Genomic DNA, 24,214 nt, shown 5'->3' on the forward strand with positions numbered 1-24,214 from the left:
TGAGGAGGCCATCTGAGACTGAAACGTGTTTTTAAGGAAGGAAATAACGTCAGACCCTGTGGGCAGAACAGAAGATGAGAAGTCTGGAGAATTGATGCCAGAAACAGTCTGACGCCTCCCTATTCTTCCCTCCTCCCTACATAACTGCCTCAAGATTTTGTGCTTGCTTAAGATGGTCTTTGGGATGTGAGTCCACCAACTTCCAATTTTGCTAGCTAATTGAATAAATCCCTTTCTTGACCACCAACTCATATTGCAATTGATTGGCATCACATTGTGGCAAGCAGAGCGAGCCCTTGCTCAGTTACAGTTGAAAGGATAAAAAATCAAGACTCATCTATATACTACCTACAAGAGACTCACTTCAGAAGTAAGAACACATTAAAACTGAAAGTGAAGAGGTAGAAAAAGATATTCCATGCAAATGAAAATGAAAAGAAAGCTGGTGTAGCTATACTTATATCAGACAAAATAGACTTTAAAACAAAGACTATAATAAAAGACAAGGGCATTACACAACGATAAAGGGGTTAATCCAGCAAGAATATATACGTTTATAAATACACATGCACCCAACATAAGAGGACCAAAATATATAAAGCAAATATTAACAGACCTAAAGGGAGAAATTGACAGCAATACAATAATAGTAGGGCACTTTAACACTCCACTTACAGCAATGGATAGATCATCCAGACAGAAAATCAATATGGAAACATCAGCCTTATATGTCACATTAGACTAGATGGACTTAACAGATATATACAGAACATTCCATCCAAAAGCAGCAGAATACATAGTCTTCTCAAGTGCACATGGAACATTCTCCAGGATAGATCACGCATTAGGCCACAAAACAAATCTCAATAAATTCAAGAAGATGGAAATCATATCAAGCATCTTTTCCAACCACAATGCTATGAAACTAGAAATCAGTTAGAAAAGAAAACTGGAAAAAGTACAACTACATGGAGATTAAACAACATGTTATCAAACAACTACTGGGTCATAGAAGAAATCAAACGTGAAATAAAAAAATACTAGAGATAAATGAAAACAGAAACATGACATACCAAAATCTATGGAATACAGCAATAGTGGTTCTAAGAGGAAGTTCATAGCAATACAGGCTTACTTCAAGAAATAAGAAAATCTCAAATAAAAAATCTAACTACACTTAAAGGAACTGGAAAAAGAAGAACAAAGTACAAGGTTAGTATAAGGAAGGAAATAATAAAGATCAGAGTGGGAATAAATGAAATAGAGACCAGAAAGACGATAGGAAATATCAATGAAGCTAAGAGCTGGTTCTTTGAAGAGAGAAACAAAATTGACAAACTTTTAGCTAGACTCACCAAAAAAAGAAGAGAGAGGGCTCAAATAAATAAAATCAGAAATGAAAGAGAAGTTCCAATTGATACCACAGAAATACAAAGGATTGTAAGAGATTACTATGAACAATTATATGTCACCAAATTGGACAACCTAGAAGAAATGGATAAATTCCTAGGAACATACAATCTTCCAAGACTGAATCATGAAGAAATATAAAATCTGAATACACAGATAACTAGTAAGGAGACTGAATCAGTAAATAAAAACCTCCCAACAGACAAAAGCCCAGGTCTAGATGGCTTCACAGGTGAATTCTACCGAACATTCAAAGAAAATTTAGTACCTATCCTTCTCAAACTCTTCCAAGAAGATCAAAGCTGGAGGTATCATGTTCCCTGATTTCAAACAATACTACAAAGCTATAGTAATCAAAACAGTATGGTATTGGCATAAAAACAGACACATAGATCAATGGAAGAGAATAGAGAGCCCAGAAGTAAACCCATGCATATATGGTCAATTAATTTATGACAAAGTAGGCAAGAATATGCAATGGGGAAAGGAGCGTCTCTTTAATAAATGGTGTTGGGAAAACTGGCCAGCTACATGCAAAAGAATGAAACTAAACCACTATCTTACACCATACACAAAAATTAACTCATAATGGATTAAAGACTTGAACATAAGACCTGAGACCATAAAACTCCTAGAAGAAAATATATGCCATGAGCTCCTTGGTCTTAGAGACTTTTTTTGGATTTCACTCCAAAGGCAAGGGAAACAAAAGCAAAAATAAACAAAAGGGACTACTTCAAACTAAAAAGCTTCTGCACAGCAAAAGAAACCATCAACAAAATGAAAAGGCAACCTACTGAATGGGAGAAAATATTTGCAAATCATACATATGATAAGGGGTTAATATTTAAAATACATAAAGAACTCATACAACTCCATCACAAAAGAACAAAAAATACGATTAAAAAACGGGCAGAGGATCTGAAGAGACATTTTTCCAAAGAAGACATACAAATGGCCATCAGGCACATGAAAAGATGTTCAACACCACTAATCATCAGGGAAATGAAAATCAAAACCACATTGAGATATCACCTTACACCTGTCAGAATGGCTATTATCAAAAAGACAAGAAATAACAAGTGTTGCCGAGGATGTGGAGAAAAGGGAACCCTCACACACTATTGGTGGGAATGTAAATTGGGGCAGCTACTATGGAAAACAGTATGGAGGTTCCTCAAAAAATTAAAAATAGAACGACCATATAACCCAGCAATTCTACTGCTGGGTATTTATTTGATGAAAACGAAAACACTAATTTGAAAACATATGCACCACTATGTGCATATATTGCAGCATTACTTACAACAGTCAAGAGATGGAAGCAACCTAAGTGCCCACAAGTGGATGAATGGATAAAGAAGATGTGGTATATGTACACAATGGAATATTACTTAGCAATAAAAAAGAATGAAATCTTACCATTTGCAACAACAAGGATGGACTTTGAGGGTATTATGCTAAGTCAAATGTCAGACAGACAAAGACAAATGCTGCACGATTTCACTTATATGTGGAATCTAAAAAACAAAACAAACAAAACAAAACCTAGACTCATAGATACAGAGAACAGATTGGTGGTTGCCAGAGGGGAGGGTAGTTGGGAGGGTGAAATGCGTGATGGAGATTGAGAAGTACAAACTTCCAGTTATAAAATAAATAAGTCATAGGGATATAATGTACAACATGGGGAATATAATCAATAATATTTTATTAACTTTGTATGCTGACAGATGGTAACTAGACTTTTCATGGTGATCATTTCACAAAGTATACAAATGTCAAATCACTATGTTATATACCTGAAACTAACATAATATTGTATGTCAATTATACTTCAAAAATAAAAAAAATGTGAGTCAGATCACGTCACTCCTCTGTACAAAAATCTGGTCAATTTTAAAGAAGAAAAATCAGATTGGGTATGTGTTTGTTTGTGGTGGTGGTCGTGGGAGGGTGTTCCTGTCTTAACAGGTCTCAAGTCTTCTTATAAAGCTATAATTAAGACAGCAAGGAACTGGTTCCAGGGTAGAAAAGATATTAATGGAATAAAATCGAGAGCCCAGAAACAGACCCCTATATGTGTGAAAACTTGATATATGACAGAGCTGGCACAGCCAATTGGTGAGGAGAGGATGGACTATTTGTTAAATGGTAATGGTAATGTTTTCATGTGGAAACAAATAAAATTGGATCCTTACTTCAGACTCTAATTGCAAACTCATTTATGAAAAAAAAAATATTAAACTTAGGAGAATTAAATATAAGTGAACAACTTATATTGAGTTAAGGAAGGAGTTCTTAAATCACAAAAAATACAAGCTATAAGAAAAGAGTAATAAACTTACTATATTAAAATTAAAATTTCTATTTATCCAAATATATCATTAACAAAGGGAAAAGTCCACCGATTGGGAGAAAATAATTGCAACACTAATATACAATAAAAACACTAGTGTACAATAAGAAAAAGACAAATAGAATGGCCAATAAACGTATGAAAAGATGCTTCACTTCACTATCAATCAGGGGAAAACAAGTTAAACCACAATTAGATATCATTTCATACCACACTGGCAAAGATTTAAGAGCCTACTAATAAGAAATATTGGCTGTGATGCGGAGCTATACAAAGTTTTATATACTACTGGTGGTAGTGTAATTAGATACTAATGTCTTAGCAATTTGGCAAAATATAGTAAAGTTGAAATGTGTACAATCTATGAGCCCAAATGTCTGCTCTTTGAGATTGCAATATTGGAACAGAACAGACAATGCTAATATTTTCTTATTTATTAAAAAGCAAAGATCAGTGAATCTAAATATTTAACAAAAATTTAAATATTTAATATGATTTAATAAAAATCATAAATATGTTATAAAATATCAAGTAAAAGTGTAAATTAATGAAAACATAAAATAAATACATATTTTCTAACATGAATGATCATTAGATTAAACTAATTAAAATACAATATGCAAAAATAATAAACACTCCATAAAACTTATTAAATTAAAATTAATAATGAAAAATTTGAAATAAAATAGCTTTTTTTAGTACAATTTTGAGACAGAGAAAAAAGAAGGACAGAGGAAAGAATGAAGGGAAGGAGAGAGAAGAAGGCAGGGAGGGAGGGTGTATCAGTGGTGTCATCATTGAGTTCTGAGGATTTTTTTGTGCAAATTTTTGCATCTGTTGGAAAAGTTCTATCTATTTACACTAGTTGGGGAATGGTAAAGATGTAAGTATAAGCTAACTTTAAATATTTTCCTTTGATTTTTTCATCTTCAAGCAATCCCATCTCTTGTTCTGCAACTTTGAAAAAATCTGTTTTGGACAATTTGGATCTTCATAGGAGCTGATATCTTTTTATTGAAAGCAAGATATAGAGTTCGTTGTTTTAAGCCTTTAGTAATCTCAGCGGTTGACTTTCTAGATTCCAGATGCTTACCTGTTCGGAAACAGTCTTTATCCAAACACAAAAACAAAGCAATTAAACAGATAAAAAGGGTTCACCACTAAGTACTTATTATTTTTGCCATCAACCTCACCTCTTTTGAAATACACTATTTTGTGGTAAAGGCTATGTTTTTATTCTCTGGTAATTCTCTTTAGGGAGGTTTTACTTTGTCCAGTATTCAGAACAAAGTTTTAGATGCTTCAAAAAACAGATCTAAAATGAATACAGTCTAAAAATTTGTATCCCTGATTTTTCCCCCTGTGCCTTTAGGAGGATGGGATGTGGAAAGGGGTGACTACGCTGATTGTCATGGGGAAAGAAGAGTAGTGATGGGTAGATTGGGTTTACCTGGTGTATTCCACTCTTAACAGGTCTCAAGTCTTATGAAACTATGATAATCAATATGACAGTATCCACATACCACAATAGCCAGCCACATGCTATCTTTGCCATCCAAGGCTTTGCTCAAAGACCTGGCAACGCAAGGCAGCTGAGCTGATGATTCAGGGCACTGAGTGCTTCAGGGCACCTTGAGGTGGGGTGCTCCATCAGGAGGAAAGGAGGGGAACTTGTGAAAAATAATCACCCGTTACGCAATTAATGGGCACTTGGGTTGCTTCCACGTCTTGGCTATTGTGAGTAATGCTGCAATGAACATAGGGGTGCATAAAACTCTTTGGATTGTTGATTTCAAGTTCTTTGGATAAATACTCAGTAGTGGGACAGCTGGATCATATGGTATTTCTATTTTTTATTTTTTGAGAAATCTCCATACTGTTTTCTATGGTGGCTGCACCGGTTTGTATTCCCACCAGCAGGGTATGAGGGTTCCCTTTTCTCCACATCCTCTCCAACATTTGTTATTTTTTATCTTGGTAATTGTAGCCATTCTGACTAGTGTAAGGTGATATCTCAAGTGCCCATCAACTGATGAATGGATAAAGAAGATGTGGTATATATACATACAATGGAATACTACTCTGCCATAAAAAAAGACAAAATCGTCCCATTAGCAACAACATGGATGGACCTTGAGGGTATTATGTTAAGCAAAATAAGACAGACAGAGAAAGACACACACCATATGATTTCACTCATATGTGAAAGATAAAGAAACACATGGACAAAGAGAACAGATTAGTAGTTACCAGAGGGGAAGGGGGTTGGGGGGGTGGGCAAAAGGGCTAAAGGGCTATATATATATGGTGACAGATAAAAATTAGACTATCGGTGGTGAGCACGATGCAGTCTATACAGAAACTGATAAATAATAATGTACACCTGAAATTTCACAGTTATAAACCACTATGACCTCAATAAAATAATAATAAAAAAAACATCTATTACTATCCAAACATACCATTTATCACACTGAATTCTAATTATCCATTTACTTGTCTGCAATTCACACTTGCCTCTGAGTTCCACAAGGGCAGAATCATGTCTGCTTTGTTCACTCTAGCACATTGCCTGTTTCATAGTACAGACACAATAAATATTGGTTGAGTTGCATTGAATTATCCTAATAAGAAATGTGCCAAGCCTATAATGAAAAGTCTTACCAAGAGACATAAAAGAATACTTCACAGAATAAAGGGAGATGCAATGTTTTTGAATAGAAAGACTGAATATTGCAGAAATATTAATTCTCATCAAACTATATTTTAATTTACATTCCTAGCTCCAACCTGCCCCTGAATTCCAGACTCATTTATCCACCTGTTGACTTAACATCTCCGCTTAGATGTCTACTAGGCATTTCAAATTTAATGTGTTCAATATCAGTATATACCTGTGCTGGATATTTTCTGTATCTCCATATCCTCTTTCTAAACATCCCCACTCTTCTCTGTGCTCTGACCTTGCCTTCAGGCTTCTGATTGGGTTCATAATGGGAGACATATACAAAGAGCATGTATGGAAATAGATATAAGGGTGTTAACCAAGAAGGATGAAATAAACATTAGTTTGGCTAAATTCATCAATAAGGGCTCACTCACCCGGGATTTAGAATTTAATGTATTAACTCATGCACCTGGGAGTGGCATAAATATTCTGCTAGACTGGTTAATTGAAGCATGGATTCAATCATGGCCTATATTCAAGAGAGATCAAAATGCCAAAACTTCCCTGGCATTCTATAGAGAAAGGAATCTGAAGAGAATCAGGAATCAGGGAGATGGGAATGTTGTAATGGATCTATTTATGCAAACTGCTTAGTCATTTCTCACCCCCTCCAGGTGTCTGAAGGACGGCACCTTCATGATGCACTAAAGAATACATTGTGAGGAGAGCACCAGTATCCTTAAAAACTAGCTAACAACTATAGGTTGGTGCTGACAGTGGGAAATCCTGCAATGGAATTGGGTGCCCTTATTTCAATGGAAATAATGGGATCCAGGAAGAGTAGAGGTCAGGTGTCAGCAGTCAAATGAGAGACAAAGAGGTCACAATTATTATAAACCAGAGGAATATAACCTTGTAAGAGCAGTTTGCTCTACAGGAATCTGTGATGATGTTTAATTGATACACTGGGTTCCAAGGCATGGAATAGATGAGCAGCCTAAAGTGCTATTTGATATAAATGTAGACAGAGAAATTCTAGGTCTGGTGGCAGAACCCTGACTTGACTCACATAGTAGGGATTCTTGCACCTCTTATCCAATTTGCATACTTAATCCAGTTCACAGACCCAGAGCCCTTTTGAGAGGGCTACTGGATTTTTATATTCATTTAAGAAAGAAATGTGACCACTCTTCTCCAAGCCTTTCCCAGAAGAACATGCAGCATTTACCAGGGGCAGTGTGTACTGGGGAAAGGAAAAATACCCAGTATTTTTGAGAGTTATTTGATACTAGCTCTGAACTGACACTGATCCCTGGAGTCCCCAAATGTTCCCGTGGTCCACCAGTTCAGAGGCAGAACTTGTGGTAGCCAGGTGATAGAAGAAATCTTCACCTGGGCCTATTTCAAGTAGATGCAGTGGGACAGCAGGACCATCCTATGGTTATTTCCCCACTTCCAGAATGCAGTTATGCACTTAGAGAAATTGGGAGAATCTTTTAATTGGTTCTCTGATTCATAGAATGGTGACTATTGTAGTAAGAAGGACCAAGCAGAAGCTCCTATAACTGGCGTCATCTGCCAAGATAGTGAACTAAAAGCAATTTCACATTCCTGGAAGAAATTTCTGTACTAAAGGCACTATCAAAATCATGAAATATGCAGTGTGCTGATTCCTACCACATTCTCATTTAACTCATCTATTTGGCCAGTGCAAACAACAGACGTGTCTTGGAGAATGACTGAATTATTATAACCTCAATCAAAGGTTATTGTGTTTACAGCTGCAGTTTCAAATGTGCATCTTTTTGTGGATAAAATAATCACAGTTCTGGCACCTAGATATAGGAAAAGATTTGCTGTAGATCAAACAAAAGCGAGCTATCTCTCTATCTAGCTAGCTAGCTATCAAAAGTTTCTAATAGCAAGGTAGTCAGAACCATTTTGCCTTCATTTGATGACAGGAATGGCAGTACACAGTCATGGCTTTACGTCAAAAGATGTGTCATTTCTCTTTCTCTGGCAAAATATAACCCAGAAAGACCTTAATTATCTTAATATACTATAAAATATGATGTTCGTTCATTTCTAGGTCTGTTTCTATTAACATTTCTTCTTAATATGGATTGTATTTCCTGCCTCTATTCATATCTGGTAAATTTTAATTGGGCTCCAGACATTGTAGATTTTACCTTATTTCATGCTGGGTGTTTTTGTATTCCTATAAATATTTTTGAACTTTGTTCTAGGATTCAGTTAAGTTCCTTGGAAATAGTTCAATCTTTTGAGGGCTTGTTTTAAAGTTCTGTTAGGTGAGACAAGAGCAGCCTTGAATCTAGAATGCAGTCTCTTCCGCTATTCCGTTCAGTATCCTTCTTATTACTCTAACTGATGCCCATGAATTATGAGATTTTCTTCTCGTCTGTGAGGAAATAACTACTTCCAGACCAGTGTAAGCTCCATAGATTATTCCCTTGGCTCCTTTTGGGTGATTTTTTTACCCTGCCTTGGGTACTTTCCTCATACACATGAGCTATTCAGCACTAAGCTGAAGAATCAAGGAACTCCTCTGCAGATCTCTGGAGATCCTTCTCAGTATCTCTCTCTTCTCTTCTGTATTCTCCTCCCATGAACTCCAGGTGCCTTGGCCTTCCTGGACTCCTAGCTCTATCTCATCAACTCAGGGAGACCATTAGGATCCATCTGGGTAGATAAAGACATTAACAGAGTTATTAAAATTATCTCAGATGTTCAAGAATCTAGAGGAAAGATAGAGCTTGTTAAGCAGAAACATGGAAGACATCAAAGAGACACCCAAATTAAAATTCTAGAGGTAAAAACTACATTGTCTAAGATTAAGACTACTGGATGGGATTAGCAGCAAATTTCACATTACATAAGAAAGAAATTAGTGAACTTGAAGACAAAGCAACAGAAACTATCCAAAATGATAATCAGAGTAAAAAGACTGAAAAAAAAAAATAGAAAACTAGTGAGCTGTGGAACAACTTTGAGTAGCCTAATACACCTGTAATTAGATTCCCTGAAGTGGGAACAGGAAAAGTATTTAAAGAAATATCAGACAAAAAATTTTTAAGTTTGATGAAAACTATAAAAAAAAAAAATCTAAGAAATTCAGTGGACTCCAAATTCAAGAAACACAAAGGACATGACACAAAGGTATGTCAAAATCAAATTGCCTAAAACTAACGATAAGGAGAAAAATCTTAAAAGCAGTTGATGAAAAAAAGATACATACCTACAGAAGAACAAATATAAGAATTATAGCAAACTTCTTATCAGAAACAATGCAAGTCAGGAGACAGCACAGCAAACCCTTTAGAGTATTGAAAGAAAAAATTGTCAACCTAGAAATCTATATCCAGAGAAAATCTTTCAAAAACTGAAAGTGAAAAGAAGATATTTTCAAATACACAAAAGCTAGAATAATTTACACTAGTAGATATGCACTACAAGAAATGTTATAGGAAGTCCTTTAGGCAGACAGAAAGATGATACCAGATGGAAATTTGGATATATACCAGTGGTTCTCAACGAGAAGTGATTTTTTTTTTCCCTAGGGGGACATTTTGCAATGTCTAGAGATATTGCTGGTCATCACAAATTGCACAAGGCATTCCACAAATTGCACAAGATCCAAAATTTCAATAGTGCCAAGGTTGAGGAACCCTTGTACACACAAAGGAATGAAGATTACCAAAGATGGTAAATATATGGGTAAAGCAAGAATATTTTTTCTTATATTTAAAATCACTTTAAAAGATAATTGCTTGCTTAAAGCAAAAATAATAATAATCTATTGTAGGGTTTATAAAATATATAGAAATAAAATGCATGACAATAATAGCACAAAGGCTTGATTAGAGTGTGGAAGAAATGAAAGGATATTCTTGTGAGGTTCTTATACTATAGGTAAAGTGATATAATATTACTCAAATATAGGCTATGATAAGTTAAACAAAGTATACTATAAATACTAAATAAACCACTAAAAAGCAAAGAATTATAGCAAGCAAGCCCACAAGACAGATAATTTGTAAATATATAAAAAAAAATTCACTCAATCCAAAAGTAGGCAGAAAAAGAGGAAAAGGGAAACTAAGAACAGATGAGATAAATAGAAAATAAATGCCAAGATGGTAGATTTAAACTTAATCATATCAACAATTGCATTAAATACAAATGGTCTAAACATTCCTATTAAAGGGAAGATATTGTCAAACTGGCTAAAAAAAGCGAGACTTAAGTGTATGATTCCCACAAGAGACCTGATATAAAACAAAGACACAAATAGGTTAAAAGTTAATTGATGATAAAAATATATCATATTTATACTAATAAATGAAAGCTGGCAATATCAGATAAAGTAGATTTCAAAGCAAACTATAACCAGCAGATATATAACCAGACTATAACCAGAGATAAAAAAGGAGGTTTTTCAAAAAGATTAATGAGCCAATTCATTAAGAGGATATAACAATCTTAAATGTTTATGCACCTAAATGTTTGTCCCAAAATACAGAAGCAAAACTGACAGACTACAAGAAGAAATAGATAAATGCAGGATTATAGTCAGAAATCTCAACACCCTTCTCTAAATAATTAGTAGAACATATAGACAGAAAATCAGTTAGCATAAGAAGAGAAATAATAAACAGGAAAAAAGAAATCATTGAGCTATGAGGAAAACAATAAAGAAAATAAATAAAACAAAAGCTATTCTTTGAGAGGATAAATAAAATTGACAAAGTTTTATTTGATATCAATGAAATGTATAAATTACTTGAAAACATAAACAAAACTCACTCAAAAAGAAATAAATAGAATAACCTTATATCTAATAAAGAAATTAAATTTGTAGTTAAAAACTTTCCCACAAAGAAAATTCTAGGCCCACTTGGCTTTATTGATGCGTTCTAACTAAACATTTAAGGAAGAAATAACACCGAATGTAAACAAACTCAGAAAATTAAAGAGAGACTACTCCTAACTTATTTCATGAGGCTAGCATTTCTCTGATATGAAAACCAGATATAGATATTTTAAAAAGTAAAGATACAGTTTATACTCCCCATGACATAGATTCAACAATTCTTATCAAAATTTTAGCATATCAAATCAACCAATATATACAAAAGATAATACATAACAATCAAGTGGGATTTATCCCAGGATAAATTTCAAGATTGTTTTAACATTTGAAAATCAATGAACATTGATTGATTAACTCCTAGAAGAAAGCATAGGCGATAAGCTCCTTGACATCAGTATTGGCAATAATTTTTTTTATTTGACACCAATATCAAAGGCAACAAAAGCAAAAACCAATAAGTGGGACTACATCAAACTAAAAATCTTCTGCACAGCAAAGGAAACCATCAACAAAATGAAAAAGCCACCTACTGAATGGGAGAAAATATTTGCAAATCATATATCTGATAAGGGGTTAATATCCAAAATATATAAAGTACTAATACAACTCAATAACAAAAAAACAAACAATACAATTAGAAAATGGGCAGAGGATCTGAATAGACAATTTCCCAAAGAAGACATACAGATAGCCAACGGGCACATGAAAAGATGTTCAACATCACTAATCATCAGGGAAATGCAAATCAAAGCCACAATGGCGTATCACCTTGTGCCTGTCAGAATGGCCATTATCAAAAACACAAGAAATAACAAGTGTTGGTGAGCATGTGGAGAAAAGGGAACCCTCATGCACTGTTGGTGAGAATGTAAATTGGAGCAGCTGCTATGGAAGACAGTATGGAGATTTCTCAAAAAATTAAAATAGAACTGCCATATGATCCAGCAATTCCACTTCTGAGTATATATCCAAAGGGAATGAATAATGTATTCCTACATCTATTGCAACATTATTCACAATACCCAAGATATGGAAACAACCTAAGTGTCCATCGACAGAAGAATGGATAAAGAAAATGAGGCATATATATATATATATACAATGGAATATTATTCAACTATGAGAAAGAAGGAAATCCTGCCATTTGTGACAACATGGATGAAGCTTGAGGGCACTATGCCAAGTGAAATAAGCCAGACAGAGAAAGACAAATACTGCATGGTATCACTTATATGTGGAATCTTTAAAAAAAATTGACAGACTAAAAAACAGAAATTTATACTACCATCTTAGTTGCTGCAGAAAAAGCATTTGACAAAATTGCATACTTTCCTGATAAACACTCTCAGCTCTACTAGGAATAGAGGGACTAAAACAGTTAATGGTAAAAACAATACTTTTACCCTCAAAGAATGACAGGGATTTTTGCACTCATCACTTCTAGTCTACATTGTTCTGGAAGTCCTAGCTAGTGCAATACGGCAAGAAAAAGAATGGAATGGAAAGATTGAAAGGGAAGAACTACGACCATCTTTAATTGCAGATGGGATGTAGATAATCACACAGTCTCTACAAAAAAGCTGCCAGACTAATAAGCGAGCTTAGCAAGATTGCAGGATACAAGTTCAATATACAAAAATCAATTGTGTTTCTATTTACTTGCATTGAACTAGTGGAAAGTGAAATTAAAACATTATTTAAAATAACATCAAACATATGAAGTCTTAGGAATAAATTTGACAAAAGATGTTACAAGACCTGTTACAAAACATTGTTGAGAGAAATTTTAAAAGACCTAAATAGGGCCAGCCCCGGTGGCCTAGTGGTTTAGTTTGACTTGCTCCACTTCAGTGGCCCAGGTTTCATTCCCAGATGCAGACCCACACCACTCGTCTGTCAGTGGCCATGCTGTGGTTGTGGCTCACATACAAAAAGAGTAAGATTGGCAACAGATCTTAGCTCAGGGCAAATCTTCCTCAGCAAAAAAAAAAAAAAAAAAAAGACCTAAATTAAGGGAGAGATTAAACCATGTTCATGGATCAGAAGGATCAATATTATTATCAGTTCTCCCCAAATTGATCTATAGATTCATGCATTCTCAGTCTAAATCCCATCAGGCTTGTTTTTATGATAGTTGAAAGGCAGAATCTAAAACACGTATGGAAATGAAAAGGACCTAGGATAGCTAAAATAATCTTGAAAAAGTTGAAAGAGTTACACTCTCTGATTTAAAAACTTGTTATAAAGTGACAGTAATCAATACAATATAGAATTTGCATAATGATAGGAAAAAAGATCAATGGTAAGAGCTTAGAAATAGATCCAAACATATGGTCAATAGATTTTTTTTTACAAAGGCACCAAGGAAATTCATTGGGAGAAAGAATAATCTTTTCAACAAATGAGCTAGAACAATTAGGTAGGCATATTTAACAAGATGAACTTCAACTTGAACCTTACCCCAGATATAAAAATTAAATAAGAATTGGCTACACTAAATGTGAAACCTAAAACTATAAAACTCCAGAAAAAAAAAAGGAAAAAATCTTTGTGACTTGAGTTAGGCAAGGATTTATTAGATACAATACCAAAATCATAATCCATAAAAGAAAAAATTGATAAATTGGGCTTCATTAAAATTAAGAACATCTGTTCTTTGAAATATACAGTTAAGAGGATAAAAAGACAAGTCACAAAATGGGAGAAAATATTCAGGAATCACCTATCGCATAAAGAACTTGCATCCAAAATATGTAAAGAATCATCAACACTCAATAACAAAATACAGTTTTTAAATGGGCAAAATATTTGAATGGATACTTCATCAAGGAAGCTTTATAGATGGCAAATAAGCATATGAAAAAATACTCAGTATCATTAGTCATTAGCCAAATGTAAATTAAAACCACAATGAAATACCACTACACACTTATTAATATGGCTAAAATTAAAAAGACTGACCATACGAAGTGTTTGTGAGGGTGTGGAGCAATCAGAACTCATAATGCCAGTGGGAATGTAAAATAGTGCAATCACTTTGGTAATTTCTTAAAAATATAAACCTACACTGAACATGTGACTCAGCCATTCCACTCCTACTAATTTACCTAGGAGAAATGAAAACATATGTCCACAAGACTGGGTCACAAATATTCACAGCAAGTTTAGTTCTAATAGCTATGAATGAGTAAACTAATTGTGATATATCCCTAGAATGGAATACTACCCGGCAATAAAAGGAATGAACTCCGATGTTTGTAACTGATGCATGATACATGGATGAATCTCAAAATGATTATTCTGAATGAAAGAAGTCAGATAAAAGGACTACCACTTTATGATTTGATTTATATTAAATTCTGGAAAATATATATTAATCTATAGTGCCAGAAAGCAGGTGATGGTGGCCTGGGGTCTGGGGGTGGATGGGAGGTGTGGTAAGGAGAGATTAAAAAGGGCATAAGGGAAGTTTTGGAGGTCATGGATGTCTTTGTTATTTTGTCTGTGGTGATGGTTTCATGGGTGTATACAAATGTCAAAATTCATCAAATTGTCCACTTTTTACTTTGTGTCAATGATACCTCAGTAAAGCTGTAAACATAATGCATGACATAAATAGGTATATGAATGGAATTTGTTTTTGCTCTAATATACAAACCAAATTTACATTCATTTTACGTATTTGGCTCTTGCCATGTTCGTGGTTGGTTTTTGGCATTAGATAGAAAAAATATTTCCCGCATTTGTTGTTATGTCTTCAGTAAATATGTGGTGGTTTGACCCCCAGTGTGAGGCACAGTAGAAGATGTCTCTGGCCATGACACTGAGGAATGAGATCCAGATAGTCACTCAATCATTTCTAAGGTTTATAATACTTGGTGTATTTAAATGTCTACCTTTTGGGTTATCCTGCGGAAATCTTCAACCCCATTTAAGATGTGAGATACACAGGGCTTATAAAGACCATTTTTAAATCTTTGGCATTACATTTTCAGTTGAGAGTTGAAAAGGTTAGAATACAGGTCAGTGTGGTGGGGTATATACAAGACAACCAGTGTTGTGGGGAAACTTGTTCATGTTCGAGTTTTTAGTTTTATTTTAACCAAACTTCAAAGGATCGGCTGAAGGAAATGGAATTGACTGTGGCCTATGATGTCAACTACGTATTCTACATTTTTCCATGCCATGACACAATGGGGAACCCAAGGCAATAAAGAATGTTTTAAGACTTTTGACTTCTGGCCTTCTCACTGATCTTGATTGGAATGTGCATTGGTACAACCTTTTGTTGTACTCATTTGTCAATGTGTGTAGAAATGTTAAAACATCTAGGATTTTATCCTAAGGAGAGAGTTGGGCAAGCTTTCAAAGATGTAAGTACAAAAATGTTAATAGTCTCAAATTACATTGGATCCATTGGACCAAATTGGAAATAACCTAATTGTGTGCTTATGTCTAAATTATGATATATCCAATCAATAAAATACTAAGCGGTCGTGAAAGGATGATGTGTATTGGCTTTCTCTGACGTGGAAAGATACCTACAATACATTGAAAGAAACAGGCCATCATGTAACATGAACCATTTATGCACATATATATTTGCTTATACGTGCATATGCATAGAGAGAAGTCTGGAGAGATGGGTGCTGAAATATCAGAAAGCGTGATTTCTGAGTGGTGAGATTGAGATAATTTCTGCTTTCCTTTTTATTCTTTCTCTGCATTTGATTTTCTAAAACAACAAAAATTTTGAATTATTTTTTCTTTCTGAACTCTAGAGTCTTTCCAAAGAGCTCAAAATCTGAGAGCTGGAGATGACTCTTGAGGTCTCTTCTACTCATTCTTTCTATTGCTGTTTCCTCCTCAGTGAGTTCGTGCAGTAAGTCAAGGTTCAGGTTCTTCTCACCTGCAGCCTTCCTGCGGCTACAGAAAGTCTCTCCTCACCTTCACGCTGCAGATGAGTCCCTTCCATCTCCTAATATCCACTTCATTTTGACTGTACTGATTCTAAAGGCAGACCTAGCTTCAACTTCTGACACCCACAAAGTCACACTACACAGACAACATTTTGCACGTTGGTGTTTTCTGGAAGCTATATCATACTGAGATCAGGTAAGATTTCCTGTCCACTGTTACCACATAGCTTTCTGGTCAATGCTATATCCTGCTGGGCCAACTGTCTCTGTGACTTCCTTCCTTTATTTCTAACCTTTCCTATAGTTTTTGTATTTCAGTCTGTGAAAACTAGAAGTTGCCCTGCTGAGAGTGGTCATTACAGTTATCCCACACCTCACAGTGTCCATTTACCTCCCTATTGCTTCCTCCAGGCTCTGAGCGGTGTTGAAGGCACCAACTGAGGGTCTAGCATAGTGCCTGGCATATGAGAGACTTTATAATTTTATTTATTTATTTTTTTCCCCCAAAGCCCCAGTAGATAGTTGTATGTCATAGTTGCACATCCTTCTAGTTGCTGTATGTGGGACGCGGCCTCAGCATGGCCGGACAAGCGGTGCGTCGGTGCACGACCGGTACCCGAACCCCGGCAGCCAGCAGCGGAGTGCAAGCACTCAACCGCTAAGCCACGAGGCCGGCCCAGAGAGACTTTAAATAATTGTTGAGCAACTAGAATTGAATGGTCTGTACTGATCTGTGTGATAACAAAATTTCACAAGGACTATGATGAGAGCCATTTTGATGTGGGCTATTTGGCCTGAGCCTTAAGCCTGAGGGTTCCTGAAATTTTGTCTGCCTTTCAGTGACATGGGCAAGGAGTAGGGTGAGGCTTGATCATGTGCAGGTGCCCAACAAATATTGGTTCTTGCCTCTCCATTTGATTTATTATTATTATTTTTTACATTTCTTAGTGACTTTCTCTTTAGATGAATATATAAGCTAGATTGATACACCACAGAACAGTTGAGAATAAATGTCAATTTTTAAAGAGAATCCCAAAATAGACTACTTACCCTGAGATCTTGGTCAAGGTCACACCCTTGCAACTTCTTCTTTTTTCTCTTCCCACTGCTTGCCCCACCATAGCTAGTTCCTCCCCATCTCCCATCCAGAGACACAACAGTCTCTATGGCCATCATCTGTCAGCTTCGGTACATTCTCCATATCAGATTGGAGTTCCTAAACTCAGCACCAGTCTTGTCACTTCTCTGCTCAGAAACCATCCATGTTCCCCCATTAGCTACAGAATCATTTTTTTAAAGACCCCATAATACTATGCTACACCTACTTTTCTGAAAGTTGGTTTCCAAACTACCTTTCCAGCACCCTACGTGATTCATGTGTGCTTTAAAATATTCTATTCTAGACCTCTTTTCCTACCTCCACCCTTCCCTAAAACGCCTTCCATCCCATTTCCATGTAACCAAATCTTACCCACTCTTTAAGTCCCAGCTCAAATACCACCTCCTCTAAGCCTTCTTAGAAGGCTTGAAATCACCTTAGAATCTTCCCAGGCCTTAGCACAGTGTTTGAATAGATAGTAGGTATTCACTACATTTTTATAGACATTTTTTAAATTACAAAAATAATACGCACACAAATAAAACATTTAAACAGTAAAAAAAAGTTATCAAATGAAAAGAATGAATCCACAACCCTTTTCCTAACTCACTCCATCTAAATTCCCAGCTGTAACCACTATTATAAGTTTCTTGTATACCTTCTAGAAATTTTATATGAATATACAAGGATATAGGTATCTTTTTTTTTTTACACAAATGGAATCAAACTTTGCATCTTGCCTTTTTTACACAACAATAGATCTTAGAGGTTTTTCACACCATACATAGATTTGCCCAATCTTGTTAATGCCAATTTGCACATACTGTGGAGTCATAACTATAAGATAGATTTTTATTAGTGAAATTTGAGGTCAAGGGTTATATCCATGTATATTATGTTTTGGCCACATTACCATCCAAAGAGGCTGCATTAGCGTGTGCAAGGCTGTCTGCTTCCCAGCACTCTAATTACCTCTGAGTATTTTCATAGTTTTAATTCTTGCCCATTGAATAGGCAAAAATGGTATGTCATCATTCTTTGAATTTGTACTCATAGCTCCCTAATTCTAAGAAGCACTGAAGTGCATCCATAGAGAAATTTGAGTTTTAATTCCTATAACAGGTAGAAGAAAAAGTTCAGTGTTCTCTGTAAAGAGGAGGATACTTAAAGATAGTGGATTCCCGCTGATATGTGTTCTGAATTGCTTTCTAAACTGGGCTAAACATGGTAGCTCTGATACTCTGGCCTGGAATTTCATACTGAACTCAGACCTTTGGAAATGCCAGATGAATTTTAACACAAGCAAGTCATTTGAGAACTCCAGGTCTCTGTTTCTCATCTAGAAAATGGGGACTGCTTATGCTTGCCTTGACAGATGACAAGAAGGATGAAAGGAAATGATGTGTGTGAAGCCCTTTACAAATCTAACAAAATTTGAAATATAATAAGTATTTTAAGTATTGCAAGTGGAGCCAGCAGAATACATGTAAAAACGTGTTCTCTCAAGCTGAAATTTCATAAAAGGTCCCTAGCCTTTTCCATACGGTTATATTTCCAAATAAAGTGACTTCTACTGGAAAGGACCTTTCTCACATGGCTACCTTCTCTGCATTTCCCCTCACCGCCCATGCTTCCTGCAGCCCTTCCCTTCACCACCACTGCCCCCCACTTTGGCTATTCCAGAGAGTCTGCTCCTGTGGCATTTGTACCAGGGAGAGAAGCGCAGCTGGAGAAGCTTAGACAGACACATTCCTTCCAACCTCTCCTTGCAGTGTCCAGCTATTTCTCACCCTGCTCATTAGGACTTTGGTTATCATTACTACATTCAATACAAAGTTTCAAATGCATGGAAGATGAGGCTACTCACGAGACACAGAGGCACAGGACTCCTGGAAGAGACTCACTGTCTCTTAACAGAAAGTTGCCATCCACCCCTTCCTTGAGCAGCAAGGTCTCACAGTCTCTCTTGGACAGAGGCCCGTGGTAATAAGGCAGATCCATGGAGAGCCCTCTCGTATCCCTGAAATCCAGTGGGCGACGGCCTTGAGAAGGGAAGTGGAGGCAGCTGGCCTAATGGGGCCCGCTGTGGTACCTCTTTCTCCTCTGATTGGTAGCAATGAGATGAAGTTGTTCTGTGGGACTCCACCAATTTCGCAAGATTCAGGAAATGAGAAGGGTGGGGGTGATAAAGTGACCAAGACTTTTCAGCCTATAAGTGGCCCAAGTGTGACTCACAGAAGTGGCTGAGAGCATGTTTGATTACACAACAGAATCAGTGATGTACGGGGATGGGGCTGCAATGCTGAAGTCAAGCTCCCCGGCACTGGGTTGGAGCCTTGTATATCACCCTAAATCACCAGTTTTCCCCTTCTCTCTGGCTACTGGTGTCCCTTCCAGAGAGCACACCACTGTTTCTGCTATAATAGGTGCCCATTTTCTGCTGAAGCTGCCTGTGATTATGCTATGCTTAGCTCAGAACAGGTGCTCAAAAGTGTTTGGATGCTGAATGAATCCAGATATGTCTAGACACGATGGGACAATTGAAAAGGTAAGATTTCCATGGGTCAAATGACGTGAAAAATGGCAGATGTCAATGGAAACAGAAAGCAATTGGACACCATAGCAGAGAACAGCCCATTCCCTGGCTAAAGCTGCTAGCCACTGGTAAACAAAGGCCATTTTTAACATTCTCTGGCACTGTGCCTTTTGGGGAAGGAGCTGGTGCAGGTGGGAGGGATTATCTGGGTATACAAAGTTAGTGCAAGGATGCTTCTCTGGGTGGAAGAAAAGAGGATATTAGGCTTGGGTTTGAAGACCTTCAGGTCCTTTGAAGTTCCCGTCCTGGAGGACAGCAGTGATGTGTCCCCATGAAGAGAGACCAAGAAAAGTCTATCTAGTCAGAGATACTTGGCCCCCTTTAGACAATCTGATGTTGATGAGAAAATTCCTTTGTTTTCCTGCTGAGCCTTTTCCACTTTGATCAACTGACATTCTTGGGAAAGGTGGTTTCTGTTATCCGAGGGTCAGAGTTAACCCTAAGAGTAATTTCCAAGGCCTGTTTTTCCCCAACTTTATTGAAATTCACATATAACACTGTGTAAGTTTAAGGTGTACAGCGTGTTGATGTGATACACTTATACGTTATAAAATGATTATCACCATAGCAGTAGCTACCATCTCCACCTTGTCCCATAAATACCATTTCTTTTTTGTGGTGAGAACATTTAAGATCTACTCTCTTAGAAACTTTCAAGTATATAAGACAGTATTATTAACTATCATCAGTATGCTGTACATTAGATACCCAGAACTTATTCATCTACTAACTAGAAGTTTGCGCCCTTTGACCAACGTCTCACTATTTCCTCCAAGGCCTTTTTAAGCAACAAAACCATCCTACACATTATCAATTAATTAATTTTTAATTAATTAATTTCAGATAGAAGAAGTCATGCAAGCATATCTAGCATCCAATGTTTTAAAATGGATTACATTTACTAACTCTCACAATTAACATCACGCAATGTCAGTTGTTATAAACTGCATGTGAATTTCTCCCTATTCAACTGCCTTATCCAAATATCTATAGGAATTGCTACATATCTCAAATATATATCTATAAAGATAGAACCATGTGCTCATGAATCATCCTTACTTCTCTTAATGCTTTCTTAACCCAGATGATTATTTCATCTTGCTGCTTTGTTTACGAGCTGCCCACCCACTCTTGGGGATCTGTCTTGCATTGAACTTCTTAGTAGGAGATTTTCGTTCCTCCTTGGAAGTTCCACTGCTCCAGGGTTGGTGTAATGTGGTGTAATGGAGTGACACTAATCAAGGAACTTGTCATCAGAGAAATGTGCTTTCAAATCCTGATTTCTCTTGTGTGGCCTTGGGCAATTCACCATTTAACTTCCTGGGAATTATGGCAGTTCAGGAGAGAATTTTTACTGATGAAAGAGGAAATTGGCTACCAAGCTTGATGCAAGGATATTTTTTTTAAAATAAGGGAGGAAATAATTGGATGCATGTTCAAGATCTTTAGCATCACAGGGTCTTTAATGCCTTTTTTTCCTGTGTCAAAACCCAATGCCCTCATCCTTGCTCAACATAAGAACAACGCAAATTAAATACATACTGAGATAACATCTCCCACCTATCATATTGGTGCAAATCAAAAGTTTGAAAACATACTGGGTTGGTCATGCTGGGGTGAAATAGAATAAAATCTCATACATTGTTGGCTGGAATATGAAATGGTTACAACTACAATGGAGGAGAGTTTGGCGATATCTAGCAAATTTGTATAGGCATTTACCCTCTGATAGAACCATCTCAATTCTATTTTGTACTAAATAATTCAGGCAAAGATAGTCAGTGGGTGAAAACTTTAGGGAAATGTTTGATAATGGTCTTTACAAGGGAGAGATCATGCTGTCACCACCTAAACCCACTGACCAATCTTAGCACATCTAAGAGTGGGACAACCAGATATTGAATGCCTACTAATTTGATGCAGCAGGAAACACACAGCACCACTGTGGAGTGTACTTTCAAAAAAAGTTGAACTTGGGGCCAGCCCCTTGGCTTAGTGGTTCAGTCCAGTGTGCTCCACTTTGGTGGCCCAGGTTCACGCGTTCGGATTCCAGGAGCAGACCTACACCACTTGTCAGCCATGCTGTGGCGGCGACCCACATACAAGATAGAGGAATATTGGCACAGATGTTAGGTCAGGGTGGATCTTCCTCAAGCAAAAAAAGAGGAAGATTGGCAACAGATGCTAGCTCAGAGTGAGTCTTCCTCACCAAAAAAAAAAAGTTGAACTTGAAATGAATCAAGCCCTTATAACTAACTTCTATTCATGGGACCCTCATGAGGAAGCGGACAAACAAATCCTATGTGGGACATTGACTAGGACAACAAATGTGGTTTCCTCATATGTCAATGTCATAAAAACTGAGTCATATAGTAGGGTGAGGACTGCTCTAGGTTAAAAGAGATTTATGAGGCATAAAACAAATGCAACATGAGGATCTTGTATGGATTCTGGTTTGAAAAAATCAGCTACAAAAAAATTTCCTGCCATTGAGGAAATTTAAATATTGACTAGATAGTAGATGATACCAAGGAATTATTGTTGATTTTGTTAGGTGTAGTAATGGCATTGTGCTTCTGTGAGTAAATAGCCATAGCTGGGTGATGGTGTATGAGGGTCTTTATATTAATGTCTCTATTTTTGTATGTATTGAACATTTTTCACACTAAAAAACCCTTCCATTCTCATGTTATTCTGATCCCATATCACCTTTGAGAATAGTTGCACAGTACATATTAACATCTTTAATTTCTCACATGGATCCCCTTTCTCTCATCCATAGAAATCAAAGCCTAGTGCCGTGTTTGTAGAACATGACCCTATCCCTCTAGCCATGGTTGATTGGACCAAGGGTAGGCCCCTGACCCAAGATGGGCTAATCAGACACACTTACTAAGGAATTTGGAGGGAATGAAAAAAGGAAGAAAGAGAGAGGTGCAGGGGATTGGAGGGAGGGAGGAAATAAGAATGGAAATGAGTTTTCTAGGAATAGCTGTATAACAGGTACATTGTTGTGCTGTGAACTGGTGGCCATATCCCACCCAGCGGCCAGAATAAGAGAGAAAACTGGTCCACACAATGAAGAATAAAGTAGACTCATGGAGAGAAGCAGAGTCAAGAGAAAGTCCTACTAAGGCAACCTACTGAATGGGAGAAAATATTTGCAAATCATAGATCTGATAAGAGATTAATATCCAAATTATAAAGAATTCATACAACTCAATAGCAAAAAAGCAAATAATCCAATTTAAAAATGGACAAAGGACTTGAATACACATTTTTGTGAAGAAGATATACAAATGGCCAAGAGGTACATGAAAAGATGCTCAACATCACTAATCACTAGGGAAATGCAACTCAAAACCAAATGAGATATCACCTCACACTGGTTGGAATGGCTATCATCAAAAAGACAAAAGATAGCAAATTCTGGCAAGGATGTGGAGAAAAGGGAACCCTTGTGCACTGTTGGTGGGATTATAAATTGGTGCAGCCACTATGGAAAACAGTATGGAGGTTCTTTAGAAATTAAAAACAGAACTACCATATGATCCAGCAATTCCCCTTCTCAGTATATATCGGAAGGAAATGAAATTACTATGATGAAGAGATATATGCACCCTCATGTTCGTTGGAGCATTATTTACAATAGCCAAGACATGGAAACAACCTAACTATCCATCAACAGATGAATGGGTAAAGAAGATGTGGTATATATATACAGTGGAATATTATTCAATCATGAGAAAGAAAGAAACTGTCCCTTCCCTTGTTGGGGTGGTGTTGCATCTGGATGGGATGCCTGGACCTTCGGCAATCATTGTGGGATCAAAAGAGCTAGGCTGCCTGCTGAGAAGGGCAAAGTGGGGAAAGAGAGAAAGAATCTGGGTCCTTGTCAATGGCATTGAGCTGCTTTACCAACTGCCCTAGGAGCCCATCCCTCCTGTGGACTTCCAGTGGAGCGGGAGAATAAATTTCCTGCCTGGTTAAGCTATTTGATTAGGGTTGATTAGCACAAAGAATCTTAATGGATACACTGACATATGGCATTGATTTTTTTTTATTAGTTCCAGTACTATCTTCATTGATAGTGGTTTTTTTTAAATGTAATTACTTAGCTATTAATAGTGTGCAGCAGTTTCCACAACAATGTTGAAATCCCACTACTTTTAGATTTTCCCATACCTTGACTATCAGCTTTCCTAAAGTCCCTCTACCATAGATTATCTCTCATTTTTCCTCTCCTCATTCCTCAAATAATTTTTTTTTTTT

The 24,214-nt window shown here is 36.5% G+C and overlaps 1 protein-coding gene across 1 annotated transcript in view; it reads right to left on the bottom strand.

Moving 5' to 3' along the window:
• The window catches only part of SH2D1B (SH2 domain containing 1B), a 30,557-nt gene extending 11,132 nt beyond the window's left edge, over positions 1-19,425 (bottom strand). The window contains exon 1 of the mRNA XM_058539696.1: positions 19,214-19,425. Coding sequence (XP_058395679.1) covers positions 19,214-19,347 — 134 coding nt within the window. The 5' untranslated portion in view covers positions 19,348-19,425. The remainder of the gene's footprint in view (positions 1-19,213) is intronic.
• Positions 19,426-24,214: the final 4,789 nt, after the last annotated feature.

Source organism: Diceros bicornis, chromosome 4 (assembly GCF_020826845.1).
Source record: "Diceros bicornis minor isolate mBicDic1 chromosome 4, mDicBic1.mat.cur, whole genome shotgun sequence".
Lineage (NCBI taxonomy): Eukaryota > Metazoa > Chordata > Mammalia > Perissodactyla > Rhinocerotidae > Diceros > Diceros bicornis.